Genomic DNA, 13993 nt, shown 5'->3' on the forward strand with positions numbered 1-13993 from the left:
TTTACTATGCTTTTACTCCACTTTTTACCTTGTTTTCCACTTTATCTACTATCTTTATAACTGTTTCTATATTTTGATTACTGTTTTTATTTATTTTTTGACTGTCTAAGAACGGAGTGAATAACCTTAGTTAGATAGTCATAGCAACTTTGTATAAATTATAATTTTGAGTATGTAATATAATATGATAATAAATAAAAAAAAAAAATAAAAAAAAAATCACAAATGTAAAAAAATGCTTGATTTCCTCTTTGTGATGTAAATGTGTGGTTTTTTAAATGACGTTCTTGTAAATGCAGAACAAGAACAATAGTAAAGGAAACTTAAAAAAACTGCTCAGGATTTAAATTTATTTAAGTAAATTTCAATCTACATTAAATATGTTACAATCATTTCTTACATTAGGTGGCATATAATATGTATATATTTATAACTCAACGAAACGAACAAAATCATAGTAATGTATAAACGTAAATTTACAAAGTTTGCTTCTCGACAAACTTAAATAATACATAATTTATTAAATAATATTGCACAAAAACAGCATTGAAATACTTTATGAAAATTCTCAGAAAATATTTCAACAATCAGAAACAAAATCATACAGTTGACCATTTCATGAAAATACACAATCTTTTCGAAGAACGGGAAATATGTTTTGAACATTTTTCATTTATTCCGAGCTTACTCGTACATAGCCAATATTTCAACATTATCATTAAGTAGGCAATAAATAGCTGAAATATTTTCAATGATTGTAAACATTGACTCATCTTTCTCTTCTTCATCCAATGATTCTACTGATTCTTGGATTTGCAATACACGAATTTACACGCATGACTGCAGCGAGATGTTTCGATTCGCCCAAGACTTGTAGATGTATTATGAACTGTTACATAAATATTATATTATGGTATTAAGCACATCACATTTATATTTTTAAGGTTGAAAATTATTGTCACATCAATACATCATTAAAAGTTGCATAAAGATTCATCAGCTTATACTGATTTTTATTGTCATATTTACCTCAATTGATGACACGCTTCATTATATAATTTTTTTGGCGAAATATAAATGTGCTTTAAATACTGCACGACATCATATATTTTACATTGTAATTACAAATTCGTGATAAAACAATGAATACAGAGCCGAACTGACCTTTTCGACAAAATCTATGTAACATCAAAGCATGTTATATAAATATGATTATTCTCAAATATAGTTAGTGACAAAACCTTAAAACACCAATAGTAGGTAATTATACATAAACATTACGTTTAGGAAGAATGTATGTTCAAAAGGGATTTGATTAAAATGGTTTATAAGTATTGTTAAAATTATATTTTTCAAATATACATATATGATATAGACATATATATTTAAATAAAGACCACAATTTTACCCAATTACAAAGATATTTCATAATTACTTCTCCAAAATAAAACGTTAAGAATATTTAAAGCCAAGTCAAATAGTCTATTTTTTTTCATATTATAGTTTATATGTAATATGAGTTCTATAAAGCTGTTTAACAGGAATAAGTTACGGTACATTAAAATTATTAAAGCATTGATTAAGTATGCCCTTTTCACTGCAACAGAATCTATGATATTTTCAGAATCTAAATACAGTTTTCATTGCTTTAAGTATGAGACGCGTATTTTTTTCAATATTCTAAAATGATGTGTATAGTCATTTATCAACGTAGTGCATACTGAAGACAAAAGGGACCTTTAATAGATCCAATATTTTCTCGGGTCGACAATAAGTTATTAATCGATTGTAAAATTTTGTCAGATAATCCCGCAAATTACCTGAAATCTGAAATGATTAGATCGTCTTTAAAATGAGGTGACCGGACATAATTTTAGGAATAATTTTTTCAAAGAACGCTTATTGATTTGAGCGTAGGAAGACAAGCAGTTTTTATTTTTTTTAAATTTGGAGACGCCATTGAAAATCTCATTTGACGAATTGTTCATACACGACTGAATATTCTTATCAGTGATTTGTGTGCAGTTGAAAGGTTATACGAATATCATATAAATGTTTAAAAAACAGGACATTGGCACTTACATAAATTAATAAAATTTCCATATCACTTAAACATTGATTTTTCAGAACCTTTTTTACGGCCTCCCTCGGAATAAAAATAGTTAATTTTATTATATTAGGGTAAATTATTGTCAACTTTTGTGATTTTCAGCAATAAAAATAATGCTTCTTTTATTATTTTATCCAAACATTTTCGAGAAATGTATATTTTATATTTCAAATTTGTAAAATGTTAAAATTTTCGTAGTCGTTCATAATTATCATTTAGAAAGATTTATTTATCTACTGAATTGTCCCTTTTAAGTGCAGTTTTTTTGGGGAAAAGCAGAATTATCCAATTAGGGCTCTGGTTAAATCCATCATGCCATTTAAAGCTATATCGTGGCAATGAAAGACAACCTAACCGGTAATTCTTAATAAGACCTATCAAATGGGACATGCACACGATATAACAATAATTATTCAATGCATAAGATACATGCTTAACAAACGCATGATTAATTTCAGTAGGCAGTGGTATCTAAATAAAAACAGGTATTTTGAGAAAAGACTTGGGAGTATTTGTTGTACAGTTAATGAGCCAATTAATATATATATATATAAATATGATGTACGCAATAAAACATGTAAAAAACTTACTCCAAAACTGTGATAATATTTCGTGTGTAAATCCCATTCAGTTGCGAGTCGAATAAAATACTATTTTGACAAAATAATACAGAACTATTCGAAGATCCTCTTTTAGGTTCAGTCAAGTTTAAAACCGGGATTAAATGATTTTTTAAATATTGATTTTTTGAACATACAGATTTTAATACTTATTAGATGCGAAACGAGATCTCCCACCAATAATTATTTATTTTAAATCATAATGCCTAAAATAATATTAAACGTAGAAAAATATTAACTGTGGAATACCTCATTGTTTTTAAACGTTTGTTTTACATAACAGATGTAAATAAATAAAGCTGGGAAACATAGAGTAACGTTTTGTTTTCACGTAAGTAATAGCAGCCATTTTTAAAGAAGTATCTCTCTTATCAACTAATGTTAAAGTTAAATATACAAATATTCACTCAACTATAATACACAGAAAAATACATCTTTTGACATTTTTATTTAATAAATATTACTTTTTACCATAATCATACCTATCATTGAAGCTACAATAGACAACAATCGCATATTAGGGAAGTTAAGAGCTGCTCTTGGAAATAGTGGGCAAGGTAATAAATACAACAGTTAGCTATAACACCGAGTATTTATGAATGAAATTCCAACTAGCATTTGATTAATCTAGTTGAAATGCTATTGTTTTCAACTTATAGATTTCTGAAAAACATTTCACAAATAAAGTACAACATATTAAGAGTAAATTTAGATGCTAAAATTTTAATCTTTCGAAGATTCAGATCAAACGAAAAGACAGTTACGTTTTTTCTATCTTAAAATGATATGGAATTCTGCGATTAATTTTCCAGTTTTTCTCCAAAAAAATGTGTTTGTCAAGCAAAATAGATATGGTTGTTAGTAGATATGAATCTTATGTATACAAATTTAAAACTTAGTAAGTCTAAATACATATATATATGTAAGTACGATAATTTTAGGAGTTTGTCAATCGACTGATAAATATTAAAATTGATTTTAATTTCCGATTGAAGACTCAACCTACATTTTGATAGCTCAGTTATTAAAATTACTTTTGTGATTACACATTTTCCAACGTTAATCTTATACACGATGTAAAATATCGAAAACTTCAAAACTATTTTATCCAGTTGCGTTTTCAACAGTGCTTCGTAATACTAGCTCAAATAGATAAAGATATATTTTTATTGTCACGAAACATTTAAAGCATTCATTTTCATGTTTACAAACTTTGAAAGCACAGTAGCATCATTGTAATCACGCCAATGTTTGAATCTACACACAATTTAAATAGTATGTAAGTCGTCAGGAAGTTGTAAATACTTATTTTCGCTAACTCCGTCGAAAAAATTTCTAGAGATATCCAAGTATGGAATGCGAAATATTCCATTTATTTTAAAAATAACAATAAATATGCAGTTATTTGAACAAGTGCTTTCTTAAAATCAGTCAGAACTATAATTTTATTGTCATATTCTGTAAAATTCATTCTCAATCGGCAAATTTACTGTTACATTGAAGTCATGTACATTATATATTTTAAAAATTATTATCTTTTTATCAAAGCTTGCTTACAATACGTTCAATATAAACGCGAATGGTTTAATACAACTTTTTAAAATGCAATTATTTGTAAAATATTCTTACAATGTATACAGTTTTATTGTCGAAACACGTACATAGAACATTGTAATTGATATTGTCATATAGGTACTTTATTTAAAAAATTTAAACCAAGCACAAAGTGCTTAATGCTTTTTGTAGAAAGCTCCAACTTCGGAGCAATCCACAGTTCATGTATTTACTACTCAATTGACAAAATATTGAACTGTGTTTTAGAGACACAGACGTAAAGTTTGAATGGAATAAAAATTGAATTTATAAATTGACTTAAGTATCATTCTTCGTGTGAATTTTTGGCTGCCTTAAACAATTTTTTACCAAAAAATTATTTAAATTTTTTTTTTTTCAAAATATGATTTGTACCTATGTAGATATGAATGTTTTAAAAAATGCTAATATGTTATTTAATAAATAAATTTTTTAACATTTGAAATTTAGTAAACATCATTACTGTCGTATTTATGTAAGGACTTATGTTAATTTCTGGAAAGCAGCTTATTTTAATGGTATTTTGTAATTTATTTTAAAATACGTTAACATGACATCCAGTAGAACTTTAAAGATATGATTTTTGGATAAATATTATACTTCAATAAGATTGATAGTAAAATAAATCATGTTTAAATCTACCAACAAAAACTTCTCGTTTTCTGGCTACATTATTAATTCAGCTTTTTGTTTACATAACCTTTTTTAGTTGAAAATGAAATGTTTTATTTTGATTAAAACCCATCTCCTGATTGAATGTCGTAAAGTTTAATTGAAAATTAATCCCCGGGAGCCGTCGGATCTCTGAAAAGAAAAAAAAATGTAATTAGTGTCAGTAAAGATTGAAAAACTTGACCAAATAAGTGATAGGGAACATCAAACAACTTTTTTATTTTTTATTAATATTTTTTTGTTTTTTTACAATAAACATAAGAGGTAAAACCGAGTATTAAAAAAATAAAGGATAATTGCAAAGCAATGAAATACATATTAACAGTAAAAATAGGAAACAGAAAAATCCCACAAAGGCATGGCCTGTTGGTGGTATACAAGAAATTACAATATTTGAGTTTGTCCAAATGTTTGTTAACAAAAGACTGGATTTCACCCCCTCGGGAGTCATTAAGATGAACAAATTACAAAAGGGATGGAGAATACCTCGAATAAGGGATTATGGAAGTCTAGGCATTTACAGGGCTTATGACCTGTCATTGGCTGGTTTAAGTGGCCACTTTACACACTGTGTAACATCTACCATTTTGCCTATGTTTGAACATCCATATTTTTTCAATTCTTACATTAGTTGATTTTAGTGAAGTTAAAGAGCTTCAGACATAGGTGTTAGTGATGTTATCATGTTCCGTGGTAATAACACTTTTGTTGTAAAAGCGTCCTTTATGTTTCAGAAGATTTATTTAAAAAAAATAAAAAAAAATGTGGTATTCAATCATTTACTAAAAGTAATAGTAGTATTTATTTAAAAAAATATTTTTAAACTGGAATATTACAAAGTCCCAGGACTGGCACCTGAAGCGTAAGACTGATCATCTTACCTTCCGAAAGGAAATAGAGAACTAATGAATATCGTTAATCCAAAATCATACATTTTATTCTCGACGATCTCGGCATCTGGTGTATCTATATAAAGTTGAAGGGTGGTAAAACCAGTACCAATCCTGTCTACATGCACCAGCACCGCGAAACTAAAAATAACATTCTTATTAGGAACCAAGCGGCCAGCCATTTTCAACCAATGACAATTATTCTTCTTATTGATAATTGAACTTCAAGTCGAACTTATTAGTAATTAAAAAAATATAATGTTTTCTCAGTAGGCATGGACCAAACATGGCCTTCACTGCCGGCCATCTTTTATTACATGTGAAGGACTGTATATAAATTGACGTTGGTAACACTGTCCATTAAATGTCGATGTTGGTACAGGTGCAACCGGTGCACCAAATTTGAAAATTATTGCCTGTGTCCTGTCCCTTGTAATCTTACGATTAAATTAATCATATGTGTGCGTTCATGAAAAAAATAAACAGTAGAACCTACCCTTATAGCATGTCCGTCAAAGAAACTTCTGTCATTGTGGTAGTTGTAAGAAAACGGATCCAAGTACAGCGGTCCTTCCATCAGCATTTGTTCGCCGCCATTTTCGTCCTCGGAGCGCGCGCTGTCAGGCGGGGGCAAGATGGCGGAGCGCCGCTCCAACATGGCGGCCGGGTGTTGCCAGATCGCTGTGCGTCGTGCGGGCGGGGCGAGTAGGTCAGGGTACGCGATCACACCGTCAGAATGCTGTTGGTTGCTGTTGTCGGTAGAATATCTGGAAATATCAAAGGTGAGATTTATTGGTGAGCCTTTGTCTACCCATACACCCTCCTTCCATTTATTAAAATCTCAAAAATACTTGTCAATTGAATCGGTCACATTTTACGCGACTTCAAATCTTCTTCATACATTTTTGAAGAAATAGTAGATGACAAAAACCAAAGAAAACGACTAGCAGAGAGTACCTTTATTATTTAAAAAAAATATATTTATAAGCTTACAAATAAATATTTATAAATTTATATTTTATGAACTTGAAGTTGAAAAGAGTTATTAATGACTGGAATAAATTAAAAGGGTGCAAGTACTTATTGCAAACCAGTTCTAGGAATAACAATAAAATGAACTGGTTAACAAATAGGTAGAGTAATGATTAAAAAAGGGTATATCTTGCAACCCCAGGAATATACTATATGCCAAAGCAAACTATCATATTGCAATTTATCTTGGGGAGGTTGCTCTCATTCAATCCTTGAACCAGTAAAAATAGCACAAAAATGGATCATGAAGATCATTCTCAAAAAACCCTTGAGGTATTCAACGGAAGATCTATTCTCTGAGTTAAAGATATTGGATGTCAGACAATTGTTTGTAAGGTGCCTACTACTTAAATTTTATGATAAATTAAGTGAGGTCAAAAGAACCCAACAAAATATAAACACTTGTTCAGCAACACAAATTAACTGTATTGTCCCATTTGTATCAACCGCCTTTGGTAAAAAGCAATACAATGTAATTGCTCCAAAAATGTTTAATGATTTACTGCCAAATATAAAAGACTCAAAATGTAAAACAAATTTTAAAATAAAATTAACTGCACATACAAATAGTGTGGTGAGAGATTTTTTGAAAAATATATGTAAATCAATAAACGTAGTACTTTATATAATTGGTACACATATTATTTATATTTTTATGTATTTTATTGCTTTATATTTGTTTTATTATATATTATAATTTATTGATTATGTTTAAGTAACATGTATTCTTGGCACATATATATCTTTATATTTGTATAATAATGATTTTTAATTTCTTACATTTGATTAGCTAGGCATTTATAATTAAGTAGTTTTAGTTTTTCTTTTTTATGTTATTGTTTTATTAGTATAGGACTACTTACGCTCTAAAGATAAAAAAATCTCCATCTTGGACAGGCTGTGCCATGTTAGATGGAGACTATCATAAACAGAGAATACTCCGTTTTCATTTGACATTAATTGGTTTTATATAGATTCCCTGTTATTAAGTATGTATATTATTTTTTTGCAATAAATTTATAAATAAATAAAAAATAAAAAATACTGTGGTAAGTCGACATTGCTAATTTTTCAGGACAGCAAAAACAAACCTTTTAAATTTTATTGATGCTCGTAAATTAACGTGTATTGATTCTGTACCCCCGTTTTAAAAAAAGTATTTGCTTGTTCGACAGTTAAAATATGAGCAGAACACTATAGCATCAAAATAACTACAGTGTTATTTTCAATATTTTTTTATTTTTTATTATTTCAATCTTAAAGTAGGGCACACATATCATACATATTGTTATGTGTGTTCTAATAATAACATTACAAATATATTTAATTTATAAATTGTTTATCACATATGTCTTGACCATTATTTTAAATTTTGATATGTTTTTTTCTTCATAAATATTTTTTTCCATTTCGTAATACTTTTTAATTGCTTTAAATAAAATTGAATTTTGTGACTTTGCCTTTTTCCTAAATGGAAGTCTAATTTTGTTCTTTTCTCTAGTATTGTGATCGTGTTCATGCTGGTTCCGATCAATTTTTTTCCAAAATTCTGTTTTTTTATTAGAGTTTATAATTTTATGAACAAATATCATTGTATTGTAAAATATTCTTTGTTTATATGTTAATAATTTCATTTCATTTACCATCGACTTTACCCTCGTATATCTGTTTTTTTTCAAAATGATTCTAAAGGCTTTATTTTGTAATACAGTTAGTTTATCTATGTTTTCTTTGTTTGATAAAAATAAAATGCTACTACAGTAGTTAACGTGTGGTTCAATAATTGCTTTGTAAATAGTTTTGCAGGAGTCCTTATCAATAAATCTTCTGATCCTTCCCAAAATTGATATTTTTTTTGCAATCTTATTTATTACCATCTTAGCGTTTTGGTGAAATGTAAGTTTTGAATCCAACATTACACCTAAATATTTAATTTCAGTGACTTCATTAAGTTTTTCATTTTCTATTACAATTGATGGTGTAATTTCTATTCTTTTGTTTCCTATATTCATATATTTAGTTTTCTTAACATTTAATTTTAATTTATTAATTTTTAGCCACAGTGATACACTATTAAGATCATGATTTAGTCTGTCCATTATTGTTTTTTATTATTTTACTCAGTTAATTTCGAAGAACACTAAAATATGCGGTGTATCTCACTCAATTTTTTTTTTAATACGTGGGTGTTTTCCTAAGAGAAAAAAAGGTTGAACTGCATTCATAACTCAAAACAGACAAATTTAGACTTACGGCAGTGTACTTCTGGGGGTGCGATATGTCACTCTTTCCAAAACAGTCATTTTGACATAAAACGTGATAAAATCTGATGCTCTTTCAAATATGACAAAACTATCGATATGGGGTGTATTTGTTTTTTTGTAGAAAGCTTGTTGTGTAGCAGAAATAATTATTATTATAAAATAAATAATATAAAACAACCTTCTTTTTTACCACAATTTTTGTATTTTTTCTACCGCCCGGTTTCAAAGCTACACAAGCTTTTTTATCAAAGTATAATTAACATAATTAATCCTATCCTATTTTATTTAAAGTGATTACTAAATATTACATCGGACATATGGAACAAATATGTCGAGACTCTTTGTTTTTGAAATTAATCATAATTTCAATAAAAACACTGGATTGAAATTTCTTCGCATAGGAAATAAATATTAAAATTAGACAACTTGGAAATCTTAGACATTAAAAAGGCGATTCGTAACAAGAAAAAAAAATAGACAAATAAACTATATCCCCTTTAGTCCACTTCTGTCTAGTTTTAAAAATCGTATCCTTCTCACTTCACACTACCTATCTTTACGAGAAAAACAAAACAAAAAAAAGACTTAATACCTCCACATGTATCGATGTAATATTGCGTAATCACTGTTGAAATAAAATAAGATAAAATTCATAAGTTAATTATACTTTGATAAAGAAGCTCGTGTAGCTTTGAAAACCGATCGGTAGAAAAAAATAAAGGTTAAAAACAAATAGCAAATTAGTTTAATATTTATTTTATTATAATGAACTAGCTGACCCGACAGACGTTGTCCCGCCCGAACGTTAGCTTGCCTTGGAAAAATACTTTTTATTGATAAGTAGGTACCTAGGTACTTGCTTGTGATTAAATTCCAAAACGAAAAATTGTTAATATTCAAATATTAAATTTAAGTAGGTACTTGTTTATGGTTGAATTCCAAAACATATATTTTTTTCAAATATGGCATTCTTTTTGCAAACGTCAAACTCCGCTCTTTTCACCACAAAGGGGTGTACTTATGTATGTAGGAATACGATTTTTAAAAATTTATTAAATTTAATATTATTTTAGTATTACCAAAATCCAGTTTAAAAAATATATATGGGTAGAAATTATAAAGAATTAAAGGAAAGAATCTGATTGAGATCCACAAAAAACAAATATAAACATTCAAAAAAAAAAAAAAATTTCATACAAAAAAAAACATCTTTCCATTTTTTGTAAATGCATTCTCCTCGAATGCAACTCTAGTAGATCGATGAATAAAACATTTATACTCTTAACTTCTTTGTTACACATTAGATTGAAGATTTTAATATCTACGAACCCGCACAGCGCAAAGATCTATGTTTTTCTGAAAACCGCACGTAAATCGGTTAAGCCGTTTAGAAGGAGTTCAGTGACATCACACGTATAGAGGAAATATATATATAAAGATAACTATAAAGTTAGTGCTTCAAATATAAATTTTATTTTACTTAAAATATTTATTGTTTGCTTGTCCTGTACATTTAAGGAAATGGCAGATAAATATCTACCCTTTTGCCACCCACTACCGAAATAAGAAAATAAGCTTCGTCCTGAGATAATATTAGCAATTCTGTCGGGTATTTTTTTAACGGAATAAAAGTTTTAACATGTCAGGTAATCGTAGGTAACTATCGTAGGTATGTATTTAAATGAAATTGTAAATATTGGAACAGATAGAAGAGTTGAGGAAATGATGTCCTAAAATCGGAAACGAAAGTTTTTTTATAAATATCTTGTTAAATGTATTTTCATTTAGAAATAATATTTTATGTTCCACTCAATATGGATTCCAGGAAAAAAAGAGTACTATGCTTCTACTTTCTAGATTTCCAAATTATATAAACGGGGAGCTTAATGATAAAAAACATGTTTTTGTATTGATGGTAGACTTTTCAAAAGCCATGAAACACGCTAAACCATGAAACACTTGTAAAATCCCTCGAAGTTGCAGGAATGAGGAGAAGATATAGTAAAATTATGGAAAATTACTTAAAAAATCGTTGCATGAAAGTAAAAGTTGGAGAAAATTTTAGTAATGAAAGAGTTGTGTCTATGGGAACAGCTCAAGGATCAGTCTTCAGACCGATTCATCACTTAATATATTGTAATTCAATGGAAAACCATGTAAAATTTTCGAATTGTCTCAAATTAAGTAATGAACAGTAAAGTTAAGGTCCGTTATACAGAAATGATTCTTGGAATACCGCTGTACGTGCTATTAGAATCACCAAATCGTTTCTTACTGTACTCCTGGTTGAGTGCGGATGACTCACAATAATCTGAGTGCTCCTATTTTTGTGAATGTCGAGTATGACTTTCCTTATGTAGATTTGCCTTAAGCTAAGAACGTCTAAGGATTTGAAAAGGCCTTCACTCGGATGATCGTACGGTTTTCGCAATATTATCCTTAATATTGATTTATGTATCTTAACCAAGGGATCAAGCATAGTTTTGGCAGCTCCTCCCCAACAAATACAACCGTAGGCCAAAACAGAGTTGCACAAACCACAGTAGATACTTTTAGTATCCACAATAGACAGTATATTACGCAGTGTTATATAGATATAGATTAGTTTCCTAACTCCACCTACTAAATAGTTTATATGTTTTCTCCAGTTAAGGTGTGCGTCAATAAAAAATCCTGAATATTTTATATCTTGTACACATTCCAGATGGTAGCAATTACAACTGGTGAGCGTGTTACAATTTGTATCCTTAATTCTATTCTTGGTAGGCCTTTTATATTTGGACAGAACTTTACATATTTGGTTTTCCTCGTTTAGCGTCAGCAAATTATCTCTGAGCCAGTTTTTGGAAATATTAATTACTGTTTCGGCCTTAATATGTGTTTCTTTCAATTGTCACCTTCAAATACAAGAACTGTATCGTCTGAATCTGACTGCTCATCTTACCTTCATGTAACAAAAATGATCAAGATACGCTGCAATTGCTGTGCCAATGCTGTGCCCTATGCACCATTAGGTGCGAAAAGGGAACGATGATGACGATGAATTATTTATTTTTTGTAGCGATCGGAATCAAATCTTCACAAGCTTCTCAAGTGTCTTTCCAGCATTTTTAAAACTTACTCAGGTGTCTCGCAAGGATCTTACCTGGGACCATTGCTATTTCCTATTTTCAATAATGATTTTAAAAGTGTTTTAGTAAATGCACGATTTTTATTATTCGCAAATGACTTAAAGCTATTTTTGGGGGTTAAAACTTCGTACAATTTTCGCACTCTCCGCCCGGATATAACAAACGTATCTAAATGAGGAAGACGAAATAAATTATTGGTTAATGTTTCAAAATGGCCAGTTATGTCTCTTACCGGGGCTCACAAAACCCTTTTTTCCACTTCTTTCTGAATGACCAGAATCTTATGCGGACTCCAAAAGTTAAAGATCTGGGCATTACTTTTGTGAGTTCTCTGACATTTCCTGATCAGATCAAAATAGTTTGTAGTAGTTCATTAAAGATGTTAGGGTTCGTCCTGCGTACTGCCAAGCTTTTAAGTAGTACACAAGCACTGATAATTCTTTAAAACTCGTTTGGTGCGAAGTAGACTTGAGAGTGGCTCTATGATTTCGGGACGATGTGAGTCGAAATACTGTCTTATGGTGGAGAGGGTTCTGAAGAAATATCTTCGATTTCTTATTATTATTCATAGCTTTATTTCACTGAGTTCCTCCAGGGTGTGCTTGGTTACAGCTGTTTAAATACCAGAAGGGACGTGTATCTAACTACGCATTTCTTTCGATTATTGCGTGATAATGTCGACAACCCTGAAATTATGCGGGGATTTAGCATTTACGTTCCGGATAATTTCCCTAGACAGCGTCAACACAGACTGCTCTACATTCCAATATACAAGACCAACCTGCCAATGGCTACTCCTGTAGGAAGGGCTACCTCTATTTTAAACAATACTAATTTATTTATTATTATAACCAACGGCCGTAGCCAATTTGTACAAAGTTAAAGTTAAATATAATAGAAAGAAAACATAGTTGATTGTTATGGTTAAACTCAAAAAAGTAATGTGTAGTCAAAAAATAATAAAATATTAATAGTAAAACAGTGAAGTATATAAGAAAAGTAGTAAATAAGAGATTCATTTTAGATTTGTTAGTTAGCAGCTTAAGGGGACTACTTTGAAGGGAATAAGTGCCATTCAATTGTATCTCAATAAATGTTGTTTTTATGAATAAAAGTCAGATACTTTTTTATTCTGTAATACGGAAGATTTGATATTCTGTAATGTACGTCTACAAAAATAAAATTGAACTCTTCGTACACAAAATGGCGTGGTTAGGTTAGGTTAGGTTAGGTTAGGTTAGGTTAGGTAATGTACGTCTACAAAAATAAAATTGAACTCTTCGTACACAAAATGGCGTGGTTAGCGAATAACAAATACTGCAATATTATAATAAATATTACAGCACAAAATAAATCCCTCCATTTACGTACATAATATTATCGTTCTTTTCAAAAGCGGAAAGCCCTTTTTGCTATATTTTCTATACACGCCTTTCGTCCGCCCACACGAAGGCGACCTGGCGGGGATTCATTGATATCCCATATAATAATTTGATAGCAAAACTTTACGTATTTCCGGCAAAACTTATGTCTAAAATCGCGTAAAATCGCTTCGGTAAAGACCCCTACAAAAGAGATTTACGCAATCTGTGTTGGTATGCCTTTGAAGCGTTCGCTTGTTATGGCTCGTAAAAACCGCTTGCGGAGATTCAAAAATTTTACACATTAAAAATATCCCTGT

The 13993-nt window shown here is 29.6% G+C and overlaps 1 protein-coding gene across 1 annotated transcript in view; it reads right to left on the bottom strand.

The window, feature by feature from the left end:
- Nucleotides 1-401: 401 nt before the first annotated feature.
- LOC148284575 (uncharacterized) overlaps nt 402-13993 on the bottom strand; it is a 107165-nt gene continuing 93573 nt past the window's right edge. The window contains exons 7-8 of the mRNA XM_088238007.1: nt 6382-6652; nt 402-5127 (exon numbers count right to left, since the gene is read on the bottom strand). Of these exons, the coding sequence (XP_088094133.1) occupies nt 5092-5127; nt 6382-6652 (307 nt within the window). The 3' untranslated portion in view covers nt 402-5091. The remainder of the gene's footprint in view (nt 5128-6381; nt 6653-13993) is intronic.

This window comes from Micrasema longulum, unplaced genomic scaffold, assembly GCF_059751315.1.
Source record: "Micrasema longulum isolate JH-2025_06_02 unplaced genomic scaffold, ASM5975131v1 h1tg000109l, whole genome shotgun sequence".
Lineage (NCBI taxonomy): Eukaryota > Metazoa > Arthropoda > Insecta > Trichoptera > Brachycentridae > Micrasema > Micrasema longulum.